The sequence below is a fragment of the Cladophialophora psammophila genome (genome assembly GCF_000585535.1).
Source record: "Cladophialophora psammophila CBS 110553 chromosome Unknown aczJe-supercont1.10, whole genome shotgun sequence".
NCBI classification, from domain to species: domain Eukaryota; kingdom Fungi; phylum Ascomycota; class Eurotiomycetes; order Chaetothyriales; family Herpotrichiellaceae; genus Cladophialophora; species Cladophialophora psammophila.
In genome coordinates, this window is record NW_006912931.1 from 135,553 (window position 1) to 158,427 (window position 22,875).

The following is a 22,875-nucleotide window of genomic DNA, read 5'->3' on the forward strand; positions in this document are numbered from 1 at the left end:
CACCGACGAGATTGAAACGAAGCCATCACAAAGTGCGCACCGGCTGCCTAACTTGCAGGTAAGGACCGAGTACCCAGCGCAGTACGAGGTACTATGGCTTGCTTGCTTGCCAATCTCCCTTCCATCCTCGTCCCCCTTCTCCAGGACCCCGTCTCTCAATGGCTTCTTCATCTGTTTCCCATCTCCCTCTCCTACCACTCTTCTTGCTCTGCCTGACCCTCTGTTCCCTCTTTTCTGTACCCTCGCTAACCTAAAGCTAGACATCGGAGGGTCAAATGTACGTGTCGCCCAACTATTGCTATAGTTCCAAAACTCCATGCTGGTGAATCTCCCGGATGAGTCTAGCAACAATGCCTCGACTGCGTCTATTTGTCACGTAACCTCGTCTCTTAACGTCCTCTGCATCTTGCCCTAGAGCTAACTCATGTTCCTCGATGTCCTAGGCGACGAAACACACCCACGATGCCTCCGATGTGCCAAAGCCGGCCGAGTGTGCGAAGGCTACACGCAACCAAAGGCGTGGATGTTTGAGCCTTCATCCCGTGGACGGTCACTGACCGAAGAAATCGCCCCTTGGTTCAACAACGGCAACCCAATCCATTTCTACAATGAGCCTGATCTCAATCGACCCACCCAGTTCTTCGTGGAATGCACTGCTCCTCGGATTTCCTCCTACTTCGCAGAGATGATGGACTCCTTCGTCGACGATAAAGCCTTGGTCCACTACTCCTCTAGCTCGGCATGGAGCTTTTGGAACCGCTTGGTTGTTCAAGCCAGTCAAACTCAAGCCTGTGTCCGTCATAGCTTGGCTGCGTTGAGCAGTCTGCATGAATGGATCGAGCTCACGAAACGGACGCCCTGGCAGAACCACACCTTCACTCTCTACTACACCAAGGCTATCACTGAGATTAATCAGAGCCAAAGCGCCTTGCCACTCGAAATCATTCTGATCTCATGCATCCTTTTCGCCCACTGTGATTTCCTGATGGGCGCATCCGCTGCAGGACTCACTCATTTGAAATCTGGCCATCGAATTATATCGGAGAACCGAAGAAGACAAGTCACAATTGCTCCAGAAGTTGCCGAATTCATTGAGCCCATAATACGCGGCTTCATGGCCAAGTCGGAAAACTATGCGCTCCGAGAAGAGACGGGACCCGAGGTCAACTCAACAGAAGGTGCGACCTATGCCATACCAGACATGCCGGAGATATTTGAAGATCTGGCTCAAGCAAACAAGCATTTACAACAGGCTGTGTATATGGTCCTCCTTCTCGAACTTGGCAAGCCACACCATTCGAGACCCATGATCCCAGGAGTCCGCAAGTACGTTGGTGACTGGGCGAGCGCATTTGGTCGCTGGAAAGCAAGCCTGGAACTCGATGAACCCCTCTTGAAGGACTGGCAGCTATTGCTGCTTGCTCACCACCGCATGGCTCTTCTTATCTTGAAGACTCTTCCACCAGATAACGACTGCTGTTACAACCGCGCAGCCGCAGACTTTCGGATCATGTTTGCTCAACTGCGCACTTTCCTGCGCAGTGGCTATACTACGATGGAAAAGGGAGAGGACAGCAACCTTGTCCTGAAGGTGCACCTGGGTTTCATCTCGCCATTGTATTTTATCGCTACACTATGCCGAGTTCGCGACATCCGCCGGAACGCGCTGCAGGCCTTACAAGACTTGCAGGTCGTCGAAGGCCACTGGAATAGCTGTGTAGCTTATGCCGTGGCTAAAAAAGTTGTTGAAATCGAAGAAGCATACGGCGAGACTTTAATGAGGGTACAGCGTATCAAGGTTGACAGTGTTGATCGTGTAAAAGACGGAACCCTCGAGATCAGATACCACAAAGTGCCAGGAGACGGGACTCACGGCGATACTGTGACTACAAGGATAACAGAGCCTTGCTGTCACCATGAAGCAAACATGCAATGGGTAAGGAACCTTTGCGAGCTCCTATACTTCAACTAACGACTTGTTCAGCCTTTGGTACGCCTTGTCCAGCTGCATGGATTCCAAGCAACAGTCAAACCTCGAAAACTGAATTGTTCATGCACACGGACGCCCGTGCGGTGAAGGCTTGTGGATATCTTCCGCCAACTCAACATGATCAGGAATGATCCAAGAGTAAAGTACCTGACTAGTCGCGCCTCAACCTCTCCGATATGCTGGCGCAAGTCAAGATGACCGCCGTCTCGAGACCCAGACTCAGCCATTGGAGGACCCGGAGCTCACCCCCCTTCCTGACAGAGTTGAGATCGCTCGCCACGAACACAGCCAGGACTTGCCCATCAACCTGATCCATCAGCCGGTATTTCCTCACTGAGACCTTCGCAGTAACGTTATCGACGCCGTCTGCAGGATCTACAGTTCTCTGCCAACAGAGGTGTCGCCTGCAAGGGAGACTTGAGCGACTATCCACAGCATTCGATTTCCCACAGTCAGTGAATTCGAACTTGAACTTGCTCCTGCCCAGCCACCTGGACGAACTTTGCATCTGCTCCCACATCACGCCATTTGGATCCGTCTTAGGATCTCCTATTCCGAATATGGTCTGGTGAGAGCAGCGAAAATGGGCCGCTCCAAGGACAGGACTAGTGTCGTCGGTCCCCGAGTATAGAGTGACGGCTGGCGTGTTCCTCTTCCGCCCAGGGCAGGAAGCCAAGTACTCCAATGTCTCGCTGGAGGGGTTGACATTCCAGATTAGAATGTCTGAACGAAACGGCTTACGGTGGAAAGCGAGGGTTTTGACCGTAGAGTGGCTCGAGAGGGTAGCACTGGCCAGTTGGCGGGGAATCTTGGGTGCGGCCCATTCCTTGCGGCGACGACCATGTTCAGAGCTGTGCTGGTCGAACTGACGTTCTCCCCCGTCGACCTGCTGTTCTAATGATGGGATGATGTGCGGGTAATAATGAGAGGTTGATTTTTGGCAATCTGACTCCATGACTGATGGGATGAGTATGTGTACGGCGAGAAAAGAGCGGAGACACCTGTTCTGATTTTAACATGTGGATGTGTGCATGTTAGAGATGAGAGAGTTGAGAGACAGAGGGAGGTAAAGGAACGAACCAACAAACGAAATATGAAGAGAGTCAATCAAAGGGCCGCGTGGTGTTCGTTCCTTCCCATCCTCCATAGCACCAGCTGCCTCAGTGCGCCTAGCTAGAACTCGAAGAGAAGAGCGACGTGAGAGTGAACGAAGGAGGATGAACCGAACTGTCTTGCGAGGAAGATGAGTCCAAGAACATGTATGTATGGACTGAGTGTACCTGCCTACGCCAGGGTGCCTATGACAGATACAAAGACACATAAATGAATCAAACACGAAGCCATGCGGAAGAGAAGGCAGGGGCTGATAGATGCTTCAGGGTTGTTTTTCTCAGCCTTGTGGAGATTTCGTGCATGGCATGGCATATTATGTAGCATTAAGAGGCAATTCTACCTATGTACTCTAGGGCCTGTCTGACTGTTGTGTGATATCCTGCGTCTCGCAGCCGGCTCATCATCGATTCCGTGTCTGTCTGTCCGTCTATCTGTCTATCCCGTCTGTCACTCACTGGCCTCGTACATGGGTATTTTCTTCAGAACGATTTTTCGTAACAAGGACTGGGCTGGTCACGCAGTATCTGCGCAGCCATGTCGTTCGCTCACCCTGTCACCCATTCACTCACTCGATACTATCGCGCGCTTTCCGCTCCCTCAGAGCCCCATTCACATGCGCATTCATATTCGCATTCACAGTCATACTCGTTGCACGTCCATTAGTCTTCTCCATCGGACTTCCACCCTCGTCCTCATTTCTGCACCGCCGATCGTCCTTCCCGTCTCGGATCTCGTGCACTCTCATATCCCACCCGACCCAGAACCGCCGCTCGCGCCAGGTCACGCTCGTCCCGCCCCAGATCGCCCACGTCCAAATGGGGAGGGCAAGGGATTCGCGGCCCAGCCAGGCGAGGAGCCAGATTGTAAATCTCCGCCGCGAGCGTATAGCTGCCGATAGTGGTCTGGCGAATGCAGGTACCTTGACATAATCGTCTCCTCCGTTTTCGGCTCCAGTTGCCAAGTCTGTGTTGGACCTTGTAAATGAGGACGTGGATGTGAACGTGGACGTGGATGTTTCCACAGTCTTACCCGAGTGCAACAACAAGTATACGGTCCAGTCCACCGCCATCCAGCAGAGTATGCTCACGCACCACCACATCCAAAATCTCCCCCACGACTCCCCGGCCCACCCCTTCGTTGCGCTGCAAGTTGTCAAGCCCCAAGCGCCCATCATCGAGCAGAGAAAGCTCTCCGTGCCAGGTTCAACCAGCGTCGCGACCGGCACCGTGAATTTTCTCACCCTCAACCACCGAACACGCCGGGACATGTAAGACTGGAGTGACATTGAGTTGATTGGTTGGATTGCGAGGTCGCCATATACCAGTCCGTGGTTCCTCATTTTCCGTGGAACACCAGGGGCAGGTGGCACTGAGGATTTCCAGAGGAGGTCGCCGATGAGATGGTCTTCGCAGATGTTGTGCGAGAAATAATCAATGCCAATCTTGGTATTCTGCGAATCCTTGTTGTCTGCATTCTGGCCATTCAGGTCGCTGCTCCCGTCACGACAGACTTCCTCGATGACCTTTTGGGACGTGAGATAGTCCAGATGCACCCGGCGGAACATGGTTGACTTTCCCAGGATGCAGGGCGCGACGGCCACGGTGTTGATGGCAACGTACATCTTTGCATGGGAGGAGGAGAGGAAGAGTTCTTCGACGCGGCCACCCGCACTCTGCTTGAGGGGGTTTAATCTAGCCAGGATACCAATGGGAGATTTGCTGACAGTTTGGGGTGTTGTGGCAGCAGCGTTGCTGTAGAACGATGAGTCTGCCACCCGTACATCAGACTTGTCGGAGCCCACGTCCACATCGACCGATATGGGGAGATGATGGACCAGTTTATATGGTGTTGCTGGTGGGAGTCCTTCTCTCGTGGAACCACATAACCTGTCAACCATGCGCGCACAAACGCCCTGGCCCACCCAGATATTACAGTCGAGGATCCAGACAAGATCCCGCTCCCCTGCCTCGCGGTATGCTTTGCTCATATTCCGGATCTTGGGATTAGGACCCAGAGACCGGCGATAATTGCTCTCCTCTTCATCTCCATTGGCAACCCCGTCGTCTTCCTCTTCGATAAATACCCGCGCATTGTGGCCTCGGTGGTCATTAACCACTTTCTCGATGATTCCGTAAGCCGGGTCGGATCGCGACGAGACACAGAAATGCACTGCTATCTTATCCCGAGGGTAATCTTGTTGGAACGTCGAAGCGAGACATTCGTAGAGGTAGGGTTCAACGCCCTTGCAAGGGCGAATGACGGTGACATTGGGGATGTCTTGCTTTGCCGACGGAGAGAGGACAGCACCTCGGGAAGGGGCTTGACGATAATAGAGAAACCTACGTAAGCCGCAGTCAGTAAGAGAGCGGGAGGTGATTGAAAGAGGGTGGGATTTGCGACAAAATCGCCAGACGCACAGACAAACGTAACCAATGGCGCAGACGCAGGCTATGAAAATGTACCAAGCGATGCAAATCACCGCGATATGATCTCTGAGCATGAGTGTCGCATGTCGGACGCAATGAGCAATGAGCAATGAGCAATGAGCAATGAGCAATGAGCAATGAGCAAGGAACGTGAGGCAAGGGGATGAAAGAGAGTCTACCCAGGTACAACAAGAATCATGATTTTTACTTGGTGGGTTTTGAATTTCGTTCGAGAAAATCGTGTCGAGTTCCGAAATTCCCGCTTTCTGCTGAACCGCGGTGAGCCATCGTACTACTTGTACTTGTAGAATACTACCTAGGCTCATCTAGACACAGTATGCTCTGTACCAAGTACAAACAGTGACAATAATGCAAAGCTACTGGCTGTCCTGTTGCTCTCGTGCCTTTGATCCATCACGCAATGCTGGGCCTGGCCATAACCGGTGTTCAATCCCTCAACCATGCCCGCCGCTTCTCTTCCTTTTTCTCCCTCCGCTTCTCCTTGAATGCTTTAAGCTCTGCCTTGGTCAATTTCTTGCTTGCCCTTTCGGCTCTCAGGCTTCTGCCGTCATGACTGTTTGCGGCAGCGTCCACATCGAAGAAGGCATTCATCTGCCGTCGGCTCTTTTGCTCGTCGGTGAATTTCTCTGGATTGAGATCGGCTCGCTGCCATTTCCCCGTGAAGCGATTGAAGGTGCCTGATGCGGCATACATATCGGCGGGATTTGTGCCTGGAGCAACACCGGGTGCGGTGTCCACCGACGAGGTCTCGTAGGCTTTGGCGTAATCGGCATTGGGGTCGTAATCACCGTGAATGGAAGGATCGTATCCGCCAACCCTGTTTGCAGGAGGTCCCCGTTCTCCCACTATTCTATCGTGGTTCCCAACTCCTGGTGGACTGGTTTGACTTGATGCCTCTGGTACTCTCGGATTCTCCCACTGTGCTACGTTTGTGAATCGGTTGAAGAAATAGAATGCTTGAGCATGGTCGTCCCAGATCGGTGCCCAGCCATCATCGACTGGCTGAGTGGGTGGAGCCTCGTTGGGCAATGGGGGAGGCTCTTCCTCGGTAGGAAGAGGAGGATTGGCTGCCAATGTCTCTGTGGGATGTCGGGCTTCTGGATCTTGGTCTATGGGCTTTGCAGGCGAGGAATCATGGTTGTCCGCTTCTCTATTTTCGTCACTGTGAGGACTGCCCTCTTTGCGCGTTTCTTCTTTCTCGGGACTGGTGATAGACATGATACATTAGCAAGGAAAGTAGGAGAGCGAAAACGGCCTGGAGGTCAGCTACAGCATGGTGGTTCGTTACACGGCCTGTCCACAGAGCGCAGATATACTCATGTAACAATGATTTCGCGGAGCATCAAAAGCGTGAGCTACGGCACAGTAGCCCGAGGAGCCAGAGGAAGGACTCTAGACCGACGATATGTGAAGAGTACGGCTGGATGGAGCAGTCGTGCGTGGGATCTTGAAGTTCCAAAGGTTGGGCTCGAAGTTGTCGCAGGGGCGAGAAGGTTCTTTCCTTCACGTTACTCATCGCCACATAAGGAAGGTTTGCCGGCGTCGTGTTATTTTCCACCGCAGAAATGGAAAAACCAAGCGCCTGAGGGTGTTGCCATATCAAGTCATTCACGCAGCGAAAAAGGACGAGTGCCATATCCTGAATAATCGTCATATATGCCCTTAGGGAAGAGCTAGTCGACCTGCGTCCGTTTTGTATATTTCTGCGCCTATGTAGCGCTCGCCCTGTACGCCATCAACCGTTCCTTGTTCTGCTGTTCCAGCAACCGCAGTTGCAAGTTATAGTCCCATAGGGCAGCGTTTCCCGCCTCCTGCCCTTTCTGATGTTGAGAATGGAACCCGCTGCTGCAATCGATGACACCCAAGTGCTGGCTAAAATGTGCCTTCGTTGCCGCGTCATACTCCGTTTCAGACTCTTCTTCATAGCGGTCGGTGGCATAACCACCACAAGCCGATACCACATCAGACTGCTTTTCACCTGCCGGAACTCGGGGTTGCTGAGTTTCTGGGACGGTCTGGTCCATAGAAGGTCGTCCAAATATAAAGGTAGGTATCTCTAGCTGACGAGGTGTCGACGGCCAGTAGGGCGTTGTACGGCTGAATGTCCCCGATGCCAATCCATCCCGAACGTTCTCACGGACAGCGTTTAGACCACCAGCGTTGCACGGCATTTCGACTGGCCTCACTGCATTCGATATTGTTCTGAATGGAAGCGGTCTCAGTGGTGGAGGCGGCACGGCTTCTGGTGCAAGGAGGCCGGTGGCACCCCTCAGACAGAGCGTGATGTGGACAGTAGATTGTGGAGTTACATTGATATCGTTGTCGCTATACTCTAGTGCATTTTGTTCCATTGTGGATGGCGCCGCTCTGCAAGGAGGTCTGGACGAAAATGCACAGCAAACACCAAAGACACTTACAAGGACGGTGGTAGAGAATTTCCAGAGCTCAGTCGACTTCAGACTTTATATGTCAGGCTGGAAGGCAAGGTGGGACACAAGGCAAATTGACAGCGAGCCTGGTCTTGGAGGAGGGCAGAGGAGGGGAAGCCGGAGGCTAGAATGCGTTGGGGTCGCGGAGTGAGGCTGAGACTGTGGGGTTCAGCGTAGCCTGGTTGTTATTGGCTGATAAAACTGCACTAGACCCAGACGGGACAGCGCGTCTCGACCCTGTATTCTCTCCTTTTCCTTGATTGTTCACCGGCTTCATCTTTCCGGCCTGGCCTTGTCAACCTTGCCCACAAATTGACAAATCTTCGGCTCATCATTCCATTTACCAAAGATTCTATTCGCGCCTCACCATGTACCCCAGGCACCTAGACACCTAGGCACCTATGTAGGAAGACATGGCCGAAAAGCTGTCTCTCCCGTCGCGACTTGCCGCCGTCCTCCCACTTGGTCTGGATCTTCGGGCATATCATTTGTCAACTCCGCCTACACCAGCACCTGCCCTGTTCGCGCCTCTAAATGGCCATGACGAGGAAGCCACTCTCTGCGAGTCACATTTTCTGGTTGTGTCCTCTCCCGAGCATCATGGCCATGAAGAGGTCTTAGTCTACGCCATCGAGATTTTGATCTTCACAACCCGGTCCCTGGTCACATTGTTTGTTTCCAAAGCCGACTCTTCAGGATTCTCTTTACGTCTCAATCAACAAAAACGCTCTCCGTCTGCCGTCGCTGCCATCACGTCTACCTTTGTAGAGTTCTTACTCGAACCTCGTCTGGCCAGTTCAAGGGTTGTCGTGTCTCTTTTCGCCCGCTCGCAGAACCAATATCTTTTCCCGGGAAGTTCCGAGAATGCGGGAAAACACATTTTGGACGACCGTCAGCTCATCAAGTGGTGGTGTCGAGTGCTTGATAGAGTGTTACGGCATCCTAGGCATGATTCAATGGCTACTGCCCATCTCTTGGTCCCGGGATGCGACAAGAGCGAAACCAAGGCTTTTTTCCCGCCATCGAGTCGAGCGGATTCGTCTTCAGATCCGAAATGGGTCAATTCATATCCAGCCAGCCTTTTGGTGACTGATCCATCGATACCTCCCAGGCACGTGGTTCCCCACCTTCCCGACGACCCAAAAGCACGGTTTCTCGATGACCTGAATGGCGACTTTGTCGACGAGAAGGGAAACTGGCGGAGTGTCAAAAGTCTTGATCAGTTTTGGGAGATGATGTCCTATAGACAGGAATGTTCTGCCGGAAGACTAGTTGGTTTTCTTTGGTTGGTCTTCTCCCGGGGTCAGACTAAACACGTTGCTCTAGGCGAGCTTGCGCAAACCGTTCAGATAGAGAATCTCAACAAGACACCCACTCAATTGAGCCTTATTACCCCTGCCAATTCTCAGCAGCAGGAGACCGGCGTGACGGAATCAGACCCGCTGACTGCTACGGCCCTCGAAATGATCGCAGAACCCAGCTCACCGCCTTCCTCTTCCCCTGTACAGCCCGAGTCTGGATCGAACACCCTCGAACAAATTCAAAATGCAAACCAAGGTGCTCCTGCGCCAGCACTAGCTGAGAAGTCAATGTTATCCGCGACCGAGGACACGCAGGGCGAGCTTGTCATGAACGTTCATGAGTACCAGGCCCTGATGGATCATCTTTTGCAGACTGACTTTGCTGGTGAAAGCCTCGCTGCAAAGTCCACGAGAAGCTGGATCGACAAGGCTTTGGAACTGTCACAGGTGGCCTCATTTGGGCGTCCCATACATGGCCGTGCCGCCCGGGTCTTGGCTCAGCCCCCAGTGCCGGACATTGTGTCATCAGCCCAAGTTAACATGCTGACTGGCATCCGCAAAAAGAGGAAGGCGGACACAATGGAGAAAGGCACCACCACAGTTGAGAGCACGCTAGGAGCGTCTGCAGCAACCGCCAATACATTGCTGTCCAGCTTGGTGAGAAAGAAGCCAAAATCCTAAGGATCGACAACGACCTGTCGGTCGCATACTTAATAAAAGGGCCGGACCCTGCGAGACACCTTGGTTGGATAGAGAGGATGTCTTGTGCAGGGTTTCCCGAAATTTCCGATATCCTGGAGACAAAATTTAGGATATGACTGAGCGGCAATTGCGCACGGCTCGGTATGCTCTTGGGTTGTATGAGTGGCCATCTGCCGGACCAGATTGTGGCTATACAAAGCTCGGCATTCTGATCCGCCCCATATGCTTCTGTATTCTCATTGGCCCAAGCATCACCGGCGATCAGTGAGCCGCCAAGCGACATTCCGATTGGGCCTCGGCAGGCGCCAAGCTGGATTGCCTTCTCTAAAAATGGAAACCCGACTTGATCTGTCAAACCTCCTCTCGGTGCCGTTGACGCCTGCTTGCTGCTTGCATCAGGCCACACCATCCGTCGGCCCTGGTCAAGCCCTGGTCCCGACGTGTCTTTCCCGCCTCTCGACATATTCCCAGGCTGCCCAAGATGCGGCCTACTGCAGAAAATGACAAAAATGACAACCGCACTGCATCAATGGCCTTTCCCCAGTGCGGCGTCTCTTGTAACGCCTCCGTCCTACCTCAGTCCGTTTCAGCTTTTGCTCGTAAATGCTCAAGTCGGCCAAGCTGACCACCGCAAGTCTTGAAGATACCTGCGAACTGTATGGTCATCAGTTTTCCTCTTGTATCGCCTCATCCCATCTGTATCATTTTCTTCTTTCTGTAAGTGGTTCTGGGGTCATCGTCGTTCTATCTCCTTTTTCCTTTTGTATGCATTCGCCATTTTGCTGCTCACCAGCCTTACCAGAGCGGCGGTCGCTAACTGTTGGCCCATACTGCCCGCGTGTCGAACTTGTTTTCTTTGACTGCTTCAAATCATGGCCGCGGTTTTGGGAGCTTTTCTTCTCTTTGTCTCCGTTGTTGCCGCACAGAACAACTGTTCTATTGTCCCGATCTACGTCGACTTCCACGCCAGAGCTGTCGACGGTGGGGTCAACGAGCAATATGGATTGTTTACCGGGGCTGGTTTCCCGGTATCGCAAAACATGTCGCACTGGCCGTCATTCTCGAACAACGAGACAACAGTGGCCAGCCTTGACTACTGCACAAACGGCCCCTTCAAAGACTGTCTTAATCATGCCCATGGGTTCTATTCACCAGACTTGTCACAAAAGTGAGCATTCAAGTTTTTGTTCCTGTCGCCGTGGATGCTAACATGGCCCTACAGTTACTCCTCGGGCTCATCATATGAGTCACTCGATACCTATGGATCAATCCCTGCCAGTATTCTTCAGACGGCATTCGACGCTTTCAACCTCTTCACGCACTACTACGACCCTTCGCCACCAAATATCACTCGAATCCCGAACTTCCCGGTTACGATAATGTCAAATTACTCAGGTAACACGACTCCGTGGTTTGGTCCAGCAGGTTTGCTCGGCCTCGGACCGAAAAGTACTCTCCTGGACCATTTGTACAATCTCCAATTGGTCTCTTCACGGTCTTTTGGCCTGTACATGGGAACTGCCTACGAACAAGCCAACGGCGCAATCAACGGTTCTCTAACCCTAGGCGGTTATGACTCGGGTCGATTTGATGGCGACGTGCATAATTTCACCATTAGCCCCGCTCAACCGGATGCCCACCACAGTCCCTTCGTGGTTTCCGTCGAACAGATGACGCTCACCGCCACTGATGGGACGAAGACAGACCTCCTTACAGAGAGCTTTAATGCCCATCTCACCACGTCGCAATACCACCTAAACCTCCCCAGCGACGTTACTCAAAAATTTGCCCAGAAAACAGGCGCGACACCTTCAAATAATGACCTTGAGGTCTTCCGCCTCCCAGACGATTTCGATTCGAAGCTAATTATTACCCTTGAGTCCGGATTGACTATCACATATGACTCCGACTGGCTCAAAAACGCCTCCAACTATTCCCCAATTTCTACTGGCAGCGTTCCAGATAATACTACAAACGAGACAATCAACTTGTTCGGCTCCGCGTTCCTCTCTCAACTCTATTTCATCGCCAGCTACGACTCCGCTCCACCCACATTCCACCTCGCAAATGCCTTGCCGCATGCTCCCTACGTATTCACTCGAACTCTGTGTCCTAACACCATGCCCACACCTGCTCCAGAAACCAAGCTATCAGGCTTCGGCACGTCTGGATTAACCGGGGCGATTTTGGCGGGTGTGATTGGGGGTATCGGACTGTCATTCGCCATCTTCTGGCTGTTCAGAAAATATATGCAGCGAAGAATGTGGCGGGAACAAGCGAGACAAGCCATGAAAGGAAAAGGGATCGACAGTGCGTCAACAATCACTGTGACGGCGGGGAAAGGTAAAGGGTCACCATCGTCCTTTTCCAGCCTTGATGAAGAAGCACAGAGGGGGGACAGCAGTGAAATGGCAACGTTCGCGTTTGACTTCAACTCGCAACAACACCAGGCATACCAGAATTTCCTTCAGAACGCAACGCAGCAGCAGCGTCAGCGACAACAGGAGCAACAACGGCGACAGGACCATCCAACCTCGACCAGAGAACCACCGAGCACCGCAGATGCTCATGACCCCGTGTCTCCCATATCTCACTCCTCGATGCCGATCACTCAATACGCCCGCTCCTTTACACAAGATTCATACTCCAATTCCCCACTGACACCCGCCACGGGTGTTCCGCTCTTATTCTCCCAGCAACAGACGGGACGCTTGGAGCCCCAAATCTCATCTTTCCCATCCCCAGCTTTCGCGCCCCTGACGCTGGGCCACACGAATATATCCCTCGAGAATCCGACGTCCACTTTCCCCTTCGGCGCCGGCAAAGGCCGAAGCGAGGACGATAACTCGGTTCGCGCGAGGCAGGAGAAACTGCGACGAGGAGGAGGAGGAGGAGGAGGAGGAGGAGGGAAAGTCCTGAATGTGCAGACCGAGTTCGCTCCGCCCCCCACGACCTCCTCCTTAGGGAGCAAGGTCGCGAGGAAGGCGGTGGGTAAGGAAGGCGGGAAGAAAGAGAGTATTTTGAAGAAAGTGTTCCCACCGCCATCCTGAGGGCTTCTCGGCCAGGAGATTGTCAAGCCCAAGTGAGCGTAGGCAGAAAGCCATCTGTGACGCCGAACTCGACCCTTGGCTTTTATGACTTGAAGACATGACATGAGGCGGCGTTCTCGGCGTCTGGGCAAGTGTGTGTGCATGGACTTGGCTGTTCCGGACTGGGCTGGGCTGGGGTGGATTGGGGAACCGGTACTTTGCTAACGCGGGAGACGATCTCATCACAGCACAGTCTACGAAACTCCCGCAAGGAGAAAATGCGCTCGCTTTCACGGTCCACCTTGTTGGTTTAGCGTCGACATACTTGTGCACACTTTTACAACCTTTTAACTCTTCATTCTGGCATTGAACACTCGGGCATTATCTGCTTGTAGTCATAGCCCTTACCTGCATACGGTGGATCGATTCGGACTGGACGGGAATACTAGCCTCTAGGAAGATACCAAACACTAAGTGCTAGACGCGAGATAAAATATACTACCTACATCCTTCCCACGACTTCGTTACTTAAACAGCCGTCTCGGCCTTCTCATCCACCCTCCCTTTTCCGGCTCCTACTCCCATGCCATCCTCGCTTCCCTCGCTTTCACTCCGTCCAAGCTCTCCGCGGCCCAGCTCCTCAAACCGCGTCGCCTTGACGCGCGCGATGAACAGCTCGTCCAGGCGCTCGTAGCTCAGGCCCGCCGACTCGGGTTGGCACAGCCACAGATAGACGATCGAGAGCACGGACAGCGCGCCGAATATGAAGGTCACTTTGGCGCCCAGGTTCGCTTTGTCCGGGTTGAAGAGATATGGTAGGACGAAGCCCCACATGGTCTGGCGCACGTTCGACTCTCGGTTAGTGTGTGCGTGTGTCTTACGCGTGGCTTTTGCCAGAATGGAAGGGGGCTCGGCGAGAGATGAGAAGAGAAAGGAAGGATGTAGAGGGGCACAAGGTGCAGATGCCGTTGGAGTTGCAGTTGCGGGTACGGTTGGGTTACACTTACAAAGAGAGCGCTCTGCAATCCCACTGATATGGATGCCGTCTTGGCCCGTAGTCGGGCTGTTGGAATCTCAGTGAGAATGGTGAAAGCGGTGGCGCCAATGGTGGCATTGTAGACGAAGGAGAAGAGCAGGAGGAGGGTGATCGTGCCTTTGATGGCCGGCGGCGTGCCTGAAGCGGCAAGGCCTAGAGAGAGCATCACCATCCCGTCAGCAGCTGTGTGATGACGCTCGAGTCTGCTCGATTCATCCAACAGCAAGGGACATTTTGTCTATCCAGCGAGATGGCAACGACACCACCAACGGAGTCCGCACATACCTCCAGTGATCAAAAGAATCAGAGTCAGCATGACCATGCCCCATAGCGTTAGAGGTCGCCTTCCGACTCTATCCACCAAGAACCATGAGCAGACGTTGCCCGCACCGGATAGAACCTGCTGGACAATGAACAAATGGAAACTGGCTGCGGTGCTGTAGCCCGCGAGTTGTTGATAATAAGTCGTGTAAGATCCGACGAACGCCACGCCCGAGAAGGTTTGGATGGTCAAAGGCATAGCCGCAATGATGGTGCGGCGCAAGTTCGACCGGCGGAAGCATTCGATGTACGTCGCACCAGACGTTTCCTCCTTAGTCTTGGCCAACACCCTCTTGATTTCTGCCATCTTGAGGTCGGTATCGACGTCGGTGGAATAACCAATCTTCTTCAGAGCTTTGATTGCTTTTTCGTCCTTTCCATGGCTGACGAGCCACCAGGGTGATTCTGGCATGAACGGAAGCACCAGCGCCGCAATGGCCATGAAGCCGTAGCCGGACACGAAAGCAATCCGATAAGCCCAGCGGGTGGACTGGTCGCCGGTGAAGTTGACCACGAGTGCAGATGACAGCGCTCCGATGATGAGAGAGATGGGGACGGCAGCTGTGAGAACTCCGCGTAGTGGTAAGGGCGTGATCTCCCCGATGTAAGCCATGCATATCGAGTTGGTACCGCCCGTGGAGAAGCCACCCAAGAAGCGCCCCGCGAAGAAGATATAGTTCGTGGTAGAGACGAATTCCAGAGTGATGGATGCGAGTCTGACGCCAAAGATGAATCCAAGTGCAAACCTGCGACCTATCTTGTCCGCGATCCACGCCGCACTCAATGCACCCATGACAGCGCTGGAGTGGAAGAATCAGCCGAAGCCCCCAGTTGGACTTGAAAGAGAACCATATCTTACGCTGCCTGAGGAGCGCCGTAGTATGCCGACTGCCATTTGGCCGACAGGACGTAGTTACCCTCGTAAGCGCTGCCAAAGTCCTTTCGAAATTGAGGGATGCCGAGGACTGATTGCCCGGCCGTCTTCGCATAATTGTTGGCTAGGACACACCACAGCATATAGAGGCACCAGATCACAGCCCATATATACTTGCGTATGGATCCCGATGGCGACGGACCACTTCCCTCACGACTCGGTGACGCCTTAACCGGATGGACTTCGACGGTAGAGACATTGCTGTCGAGAGCTGGCTTGGAGGTGATGCTGGCGGCCATGTCGCCTAGTCAAGCAGATCATGCTCGTATAATGAAGGACATGTCCGTCCTGTAAGAAGATGTAGAGGACGACATACTCGGCCCCTCAGACAGACTGTTGGTTTTCAAGTCGCCGTGCCTGAGTGTAGCAAAGTCTGAATAATCGCTTGCAAGCGCTTTTCCAGAACCAGCACCCGTTGCAGCAGCCGGATCTCGTATTTATGTGCGACACAAAATAGGCGACTGGATGCCAAAAGAAGTCTCCCACTGACGGACCGATCTAAGTAGGTACATAAGTACCTAGAACGACAAGGTCCGGGCTCGGTCCCCAAATCTGGGCCGCTCTGGTGCGGGCGACTCCATCCGGGCGCCTCACTAGCCCAACTGTAAAAGGAGCTTTAGTGGCCCATCTCTCTTGTATTGGCCAGCTCTGGTAGCACTTAAGCGAACCTGAGTAATCGCATACAACAGCACATGCTGGACCAGGGGCCGTTTCCGACCCAATAGCCTAGGCCTTGACGCTTAAATTATTCGGTCGGGCTTCCGCAGGGCCGATCTCAGAGCTGAAGATTAGCACGGAACACGAGAGAGACTGAGGATGAAGAAAGTTGTGATGTGCGAAGCAGAAGGAACAGCGACAACAACATCAACACCACTCACAAGCCGAGGGCCCAAGAGCGGGGTGATGCCTGTCAAACTCAGCAGCGGCCTCTAAGAGCCATCAATGCCCCTTGTAACCCAGCCACAAGGACCCCGCGCAGTATCATGAGTCGAAGCCGAAAACCTCCACCGTTGATGTTCATCGTGGGCGATGCGCAGAATCCCTCCAGGACAACGAAAGCGATCAAGTCGGCAAAGACATCGCACATCTCTTCGCGCTACCGGTACTGGAGCAAGGCGAACCACCGGGACCTCGCCCTCGATTCGACAACCAAGGCCATCTTGCACGGGACATCGTCCTATCTCCAGAGATTGCCCACCGCTAATTACCCCAAGACGCCTGCAGGCCCTCCAAACAATGACGACGGAGCTGAGCAGCATCACCAGCATCACCGGATTCACAGGGATGAACCCACCGACGGAGAAAGTGGCGCCCTCATACGCATGGGCCAGCACTGCACGCCAACATCACAGAAACCACGCGTGGCCATCAAGCCCTGGGAGCGCGATCTGACAGAATACGAAGCATGGGCAGCCTCGCCCTTGACCATGCTGGGATGTCAATTCTTCGACATCTTCACCCCCTCCGCGGCCATGAGGTACGACGTCGAAATCAAGGCAAATCTCTACTTCTATTTCTGGACCATCAGGCCGTTTGCGACCCATTTGCTGCAGTCGTGGAAGTGGTTGGACAACCTGTCCCAGATTCAGGCATCGCCCTGTCTGACTTATGCCGTTGCGACATATGCTTCGGTATTCCTCTCCGGAATGCTCAGAGGGTGAGCCGGCCCTGCCCAGCGTTCTAATTCCTTAGGCGAAACATATGCGTATCGCACATCCTGCACGAGATGGGCGTGGTTCCTGCATCTGTCTCCGATTCCAATGACTAACGTTCATATTATCTGCTCAGGGGCCCGGGTGTGGTGCTGCCGCCGCCCACCGAAAAGGGCCAGAAGTCCACGTGGCAGATCCCGTCGTGGTTACGCCTCCATACAAGATGCCTGGCCGAGCTGAATGCCGTTCTGAGTGATCCAAACCAAGTTGTCGATCAATCATGCTATCAAGCCATCTTGTTCCTGTACCGGCTTTCGGTAAGTCAGAAAGATGGGGTGGACCAGGCCGTTGGTGGACTTGAAGAAATCTGATCCGTTCTAGGTGCTCCTGGCAGACGGCGAGAGCGGCCGAATGCACCTCCAAGCGCTCAAACGGATGTCGCTACTTCTTGACACGGATGAAAATTTGCTCGAAACAGAACTGGCTGTGTGAGTAATATTTTGCGCCGTCTCTGAATATGGTAGTCGGGCTGATTGTGCTTCTTAGATCCAAAGTCAACATCATCGGCGCATTCCTCCATAGTCGCTCGGTTGTGCTACTTCGCAAGGCCCACAGCAAAGCTCAAGGGCGCCGAAATGAAGTAGTCGAGATCGACAGGAAATTCTGGAGGTCTGACCGCGAATGGTATTCACATCGAGCGCATCTCGCTGGGCGCATGCTAGCCTGGCGCCCGGAGAGTCCGAGCTCGAGTTTAATGCCAGAGAGTGCGACGGCCATCTCGCGGATGGACCCCGAAAGCTGTAGGTTTCTGGGAGAGCCAGAGCATCTCGAAATGCAGCGGTGCTATCAGATTGCGCTGTTCTTCTGGATGTATCTGAACTGCATCAGCTTCAACACCTCGGCACTCATCGTGCGCTCGAATCTGCTCGAATTGCAGTACCGGCTTTCAAACATGGATCTCCCTACCATGGGTTCGACCTGCCACACCACGCTCTTCAACGTATTATTGGCGGGCACGATGGCATCTCGAAATCAGCCTGAAAGATGGTGGTTTGTACAGCAGATCGTCTGGCTCTACCCGGACATCCAGCACCTCGACACCGTCTGGCAGCTGTTGGCCGAGTTCTTCGACCCCCTGTCGATAAACTTCAACTTCATTCAGGAGATGTGGCAAGATATTGTGGCGGCAAGACGGACGACCACAAAGTCCTCCAGCTGCCCGGACAAGCAGCTGGTCAAGCCGATCAAGCATTTTCGGCCGACCTCATACTCTCCTGACCTCACAAAGCCGCTTCCAGTTATTGAACTCGAGGATGTGGAGGACGCCTCGCTCGCGAAGAGCCTCCACAGGTCGCCAGCTCGCGTGTCGGTTGCTTCTTGAAAAGAACGACCCAGTGCGACTGGAAAAAATTGCATTCCGGACGGACAAGAGCTCAAGAGAGGGAGCAACTCAGATTATCTGCTGTTAAAGTGAGACGAAAAGGAGCTTTGTCTTTGATTTCATCTAATGCTCGATATCACGGTCGCCGCGCCAATTCTTCAATGCCTTAATAGCCAACTGATTCTTGCCCTCAATGGCCCGGTCCAGCGGCGTCCGACCAACCCCATCTCTGATCTCCGTATCAATATCATCCTGTTGAAGCAATAGTTCCACCAAAATCGAGACCCCTCCATACATACTGGCACGATGTGACGCAGTGCGTCCGTGCCTGTCCCTTACATTTACGTCGAGATCGTCTCGAGTGAGTAACATCTTCACCATCTCTTCATGTTCATAATCAATTGCATGCATCAGAGCCCCCATGCGATGATTGTTGTTCTTGTCAATCTCAGCCGTAAGCTTCATGACGTCGGAGACCAATGGAGGTTTTCCTGCGCGCCAATATCAAAACATTTTCTTATCGTTGTCCTTGAGAATGGCTTCAAATTTGGAAAGAGCCTGAGCCAGCCTGATTTCGGGTTTCAAAGGGGCAGCTCTTCGTAGAGCGAGAGCCATGATTGTGTGAGTGGCTGTTCTCGAATGATACAAGCGTGAAGTATCGAAGATGGAAGAAGCGAAGTGGGCTCGTCAATGAGGATGGTGGACAGTTCTGTGAAGAGTTGACATTGGAGACACCAACATAACCAGCATGCTTCGGAACAGCACATCGGGGCGCCCACGGTCCACCGTACCAACTTCCAACGGCGCACCAAGTAACCTGCAGCCGCTGTTTCCTCTCGCCTCTTCGAGAGCCTCTGTGATTGTATCGACTGTGCAAATCTACTTACCTAGACACAAGTGAGCTGCATGTTCGAGATCGACGTATCGAAGGTCTTGGAAAGGCCCAACAAAGGGTCTAGATTGTACCTCTGAGTATAGGAGGCACCTAGATGTCGTACATCGACCTGACAACTCCGAATGTCGTACATAACCTCAGCTCAGGCCCATTTCTCAAAGTCGAACAAATGGCTATCTTCCAACTTCTCGGTATCGCAGGCTTGAAACCACAAGCAGTATCAAAGCAGCGTTGCCACTATTGAGAGACAAGCACCGATGGATACGCAAGCTCATTTCGTCGACAGCGAAAGCGAGGTCTCCAGCAAATCCATCCTCACCATCTCCCTTGCCAAATACCTCGCTGGTCATGACATCTCCGAAGTCATTGAAGAGGACTGGAGTTCAAAAGCTACGCCTGAGCAGCAACGAAGATTTAACAACCAGGGATGCAACCTAGATCCTCTCCATGAGGAAGCATGTTGACAGAGAGCGCCACTGTGGCAAACCATCCACCAATGCTTCAACCGAGGCCTCTCTATAATAGCCTCGGTGCCACCGTTGATCGACAACGAGGTCTGGACAGATCTGGCCAGGTCCAGATCTATTCAGTGGATCGCTTCTTGCCACAGGGCAAATAGTATATAGACAGGCAGAGTCTCTCTGAAAAGCCAGAGGACAGAACACAATCAATCAGATGAATCCACTCTCATTCTGTGTCCAACAAAGCAACATTGGCAGCGCTGACCGACAAGTTGCAGGAGCAAGCATGGGATGGCGTGATTGTGGGCTGGTGTACCAGAGGCAACAAGCAATGTACCGTTCTATTCGAAAAGATCGTACGTTTGGCTGTCGAGGAAGTGGTGAGGAGGGCGAAGAATCAGCTGGATGGTGACCGTCCACTGAAGTTGATGTTTTGTGACGGGCCGGATGACTTGGTGAATACTATATTGAGGACATTTGGGAGGTGAATTTGAGCGCACTTGACTGCTGGATCAACAAACAACCTGGTAAGCAAACGAGGTAGAGAAGAGCCATCCTGTCCTCTGCCTTGTTTGCTCGAACTGGGCGAAGAAATTACACGAGCCTTACTACCCAGATACGCATTTTTCAAGAAGCGCCTTACATTCCGGCACATACTACATTTTACGATGCTTCTTGGTAGCATATCCGTGATAGAAATCCAACCCCTTCCCAAATAATTCATCAGCCACGACGCTGATCGGTTAGCGTCCCAGCTGAAACTTGAAAAACTGATCACTTCGCTATAGAAGCGCAATTTTGGCAACGTTGTCTAATTCTCGACCAGCCTCGGTTGGAGCAGTGCCCCGTTTCCCTCGTGCATTTAAGGGAAGACTTCGTGCCCCTTGTTTGAGATATTCTTGTCCACTGATCACATCGGTATGTCTGTCTTATAGTTTTGAGTCGCCGGCCTGACGTGCAAATATCAACGGCTTGGCTGATCCTCTATCACAACAGAGTCCTGTTGTTCCTCATCGCATAACGGCACTGGCCCTCCATCTTCAAACACTCAAATCTGGGTTTTCTCCGTTCTTGTTAAATAAGACAGAGCAAGTCACCCAGAATATGAGGGAAATTTGATCACTCGGCTACAGGAATTGCAGAAAACATATCATCAAAGTGAGCTAGACCCTCGGTTGTGCCGAAGTATAGGACGATATATGCTCAAGTCAATAAAATCACATAGTGCGACAAGCACGAGCCAGTGTGCCTCATTTGCCAAAAGTCCAGCCGCGAGTGCTCTGGCACCAGTCCAGCTTGCCAGGCACACGAATGAGAGTATATCTCGATCAATTCCGAGGAGGTGTCCTTCACACCGCTCATCATCCCTGGGCAGTGCCCAAAAACCGTCACCTACGGGGGCAGCGGCCTTGGAACCATCAACGATCGCCACGGTCAGTAGCGTACCGCTCTCTGAGAGATTCGTTGTATCATCGAACGTGGCCAAAAATCAGCGTACCTAATCGTTTCACCCGGCTTGAGCGACGGTCAAAGTCTTTGGGTACGGCTGTTTTACGCCATTGAAAGTACCAACACCACAGGATTCACGTTACAACTGGTTGGCAAGCATTTGGTCCAGTTACCCTTACACATCGGCAACAGCAAGGCTTTGGACTCGGCCGTCGCACTGAGAATCTCATGAACCAAGCAAGGGGTGTCGAAGCTATTCCCAAGGCTTGGGGTCCGGACAAGATTCAGTCAGCGTGGGCCTTCGGCTTGGTGGATGTGATGGCAGCTGCAACGGTTCATGATAGTTTTCTCGTCATCTGGGAAATGCTGAAAGCTCACCTAGGTTTGACAGATTGCAGCATCGATTTCGAACCGGCGAGGAATTTTTCCTGGAATTCCCGGAACTGACAGTCGTGTTCGAGCCGTTTGCTGACCTTGGATCACGGCTTGTGACCGCATCAACTTTCCATACCCTAAAAGCTGTGCGAGACTAGCCACCATAGTTCGCTTGTTGAAGGTGTCTCCAGGAGAAAGGTCGCATGAGACGGCCGAGTTGATTGCAGGCCTGGGCAGTCAGGTCTCAGAGTTGAACGAAGAGATCAAGATCCATATGCAAAGCGCAGACACCGTCGCCGAAGTGGACTCCAAGCACATCGACGGCCCATTTGAAAAGTGCTATCAGTTCTGCCGAGCGCAAGTCTGCGAGACGTTCTGCAATGTGTGGAAACTGTATATTCTTGTCTCGACCGTGATGCAGCACTGCTTTCCGCATGAGATATTGACAAATCGCCGACAAGAACAAGTAGAGGCGGTCATTGATATCTGTAAGAGCTTCGAACACGTCTGCACACTGAAGCCGCTGGGGATATTTTTCATGCATCTCAACTTGCCATGAGCAGCAGCAGCTCTTCCGGATCCCTACAAGTGTTGGGCGATGATAGCGTATCAAGAGTTAGTTGACGCTGGACTTTGCTGTTGGCTTTGATATTGCAACTTCCACGAAAATGCTTGCTCAATGGATGTCTATTGGAAAGAGTCCGCCTATCAGGCATGGTGGCTTGGACAGGAGAGTGGAGGAATGTCTGCGCGTCTGTCTGAGCCTAAGGACGGCAGGAGACACTGCATGCGATGGCATTATCCCTAGTAGTTGATCAATATGTTAACTCCGCGGTGCCAATTAATTAGCGCCTCGAAGGATTCTCCAAGGACGGCTTCGAGCCGCCACAGCCATTTGGGGCCGCGACAAGCCCCTTGGCTCCGCGAAAGCGTTGCTCACGCTCAGCCTCCTCATCTTCCTTTTCTGGCTAGACATGTGTAGCGTATCCTCAATACCACGGCATTCCTCTCTACTCGGCACGAGGTAAAGCACCTTTACTCCAGTTGAAGCTGGTAAGATGTATGCAGACCTCATACAAACAATCATATGCCTAGAAAACGAGGTCGACTTCTCTCTTTTCGAGCTTCGCCGAAGGGTTTGCTCAGCCCAGTCCATCTTCGCCAGTCGCACGTCCAGGCTGAACTGGCAGGTCACGTGGCTAAGCCCACCAGCCCGTTCTCCAGTCATGAGGTTTGTACCGAGTAGAGATCCGTGCGGAGAGCCGATCTGAGTTCCATCGCAGGAGCTCGTCTACCCGGTGGCTGCTGCTTAGGACATCATTGGCGCCCGAAGTGTGCGTGTGGCGTAGCCTAGTAGAGA

The 22,875-nt window shown here is 52.8% G+C and overlaps 10 protein-coding genes across 10 annotated transcripts; 4 read left to right on the forward strand and 6 right to left on the reverse strand.

The window, feature by feature from the left end:
- Positions 1-424: 424 nt before the first annotated feature.
- A1O5_06763 (uncharacterized protein) lies at positions 425-1,972 on the forward strand (the record flags this gene model as incomplete). The annotated part of the gene is made up of 1 exon (XM_007747354.1): positions 425-1,972. The coding sequence occupies one exon, from the start codon at positions 425-427 to the stop codon at positions 1,970-1,972; it is 1,548 nt and encodes a 515-aa protein (XP_007745544.1).
- Positions 1,973-2,141: 169 nt separating this feature from the next.
- A1O5_06764 (uncharacterized protein) lies at positions 2,142-2,945 on the reverse strand (the record flags this gene model as incomplete). Its single annotated transcript, XM_007747355.1, has 1 exon — positions 2,142-2,945. One exon carries the CDS (start codon positions 2,943-2,945, stop codon positions 2,142-2,144), a length of 804 nt encoding a protein of 267 aa, XP_007745545.1.
- Positions 2,946-3,668: 723 nt separating this feature from the next.
- On the reverse strand, positions 3,669-5,603 carry A1O5_06765 (uncharacterized protein; the record flags this gene model as incomplete). Its single annotated transcript, XM_007747356.1, has 2 exons — positions 3,669-5,442; positions 5,521-5,603. 2 exons carry the CDS (start codon positions 5,601-5,603, stop codon positions 3,669-3,671), a joined length of 1,857 nt encoding a protein of 618 aa, XP_007745546.1.
- Positions 5,604-5,976: 373 nt separating this feature from the next.
- A1O5_06766 (uncharacterized protein) lies at positions 5,977-6,768 on the reverse strand (the record flags this gene model as incomplete). Its single annotated transcript, XM_007747357.1, has 1 exon — positions 5,977-6,768. One exon carries the CDS (start codon positions 6,766-6,768, stop codon positions 5,977-5,979), a length of 792 nt encoding a protein of 263 aa, XP_007745547.1.
- Positions 6,769-7,259: 491 nt separating this feature from the next.
- A1O5_06767 (uncharacterized protein) lies at positions 7,260-7,901 on the reverse strand (the record flags this gene model as incomplete). Its single annotated transcript, XM_007747358.1, has 1 exon — positions 7,260-7,901. The coding sequence occupies one exon, from the start codon at positions 7,899-7,901 to the stop codon at positions 7,260-7,262; it is 642 nt and encodes a 213-aa protein (XP_007745548.1).
- Positions 7,902-8,392: 491 nt separating this feature from the next.
- Positions 8,393-9,961, forward strand: A1O5_06768 (uncharacterized protein; the record flags this gene model as incomplete). The annotated part of the gene is made up of 1 exon (XM_007747359.1): positions 8,393-9,961. The coding sequence occupies one exon, from the start codon at positions 8,393-8,395 to the stop codon at positions 9,959-9,961; it is 1,569 nt and encodes a 522-aa protein (XP_007745549.1).
- An 893-nt stretch (positions 9,962-10,854) lies between these two features.
- On the forward strand, positions 10,855-13,032 carry A1O5_06769 (uncharacterized protein; the record flags this gene model as incomplete). Its single annotated transcript, XM_007747360.1, has 2 exons — positions 10,855-11,150; positions 11,205-13,032. 2 exons carry the CDS (start codon positions 10,855-10,857, stop codon positions 13,030-13,032), a joined length of 2,124 nt encoding a protein of 707 aa, XP_007745550.1.
- A 507-nt stretch (positions 13,033-13,539) lies between these two features.
- A1O5_06770 (uncharacterized protein) lies at positions 13,540-15,541 on the reverse strand (the record flags this gene model as incomplete). Its single annotated transcript, XM_007747361.1, has 4 exons — positions 13,540-13,848; positions 14,019-14,200; positions 14,333-15,168; positions 15,228-15,541. 4 exons carry the CDS (start codon positions 15,539-15,541, stop codon positions 13,540-13,542), a joined length of 1,641 nt encoding a protein of 546 aa, XP_007745551.1.
- Positions 15,542-16,285: 744 nt separating this feature from the next.
- Positions 16,286-18,335, forward strand: A1O5_06771 (uncharacterized protein; the record flags this gene model as incomplete). Its single annotated transcript, XM_007747362.1, has 4 exons — positions 16,286-16,959; positions 17,091-17,271; positions 17,336-17,442; positions 17,501-18,335. 4 exons carry the CDS (start codon positions 16,286-16,288, stop codon positions 18,333-18,335), a joined length of 1,797 nt encoding a protein of 598 aa, XP_007745552.1.
- Positions 18,336-18,458: 123 nt separating this feature from the next.
- Positions 18,459-18,800, reverse strand: A1O5_06772 (uncharacterized protein; the record flags this gene model as incomplete). The annotated part of the gene is made up of 2 exons (XM_007747363.1): positions 18,459-18,587; positions 18,675-18,800. 2 exons carry the CDS (start codon positions 18,798-18,800, stop codon positions 18,459-18,461), a joined length of 255 nt encoding a protein of 84 aa, XP_007745553.1.
- Between the last annotated feature and the right edge of the window lie 4,075 nt (positions 18,801-22,875).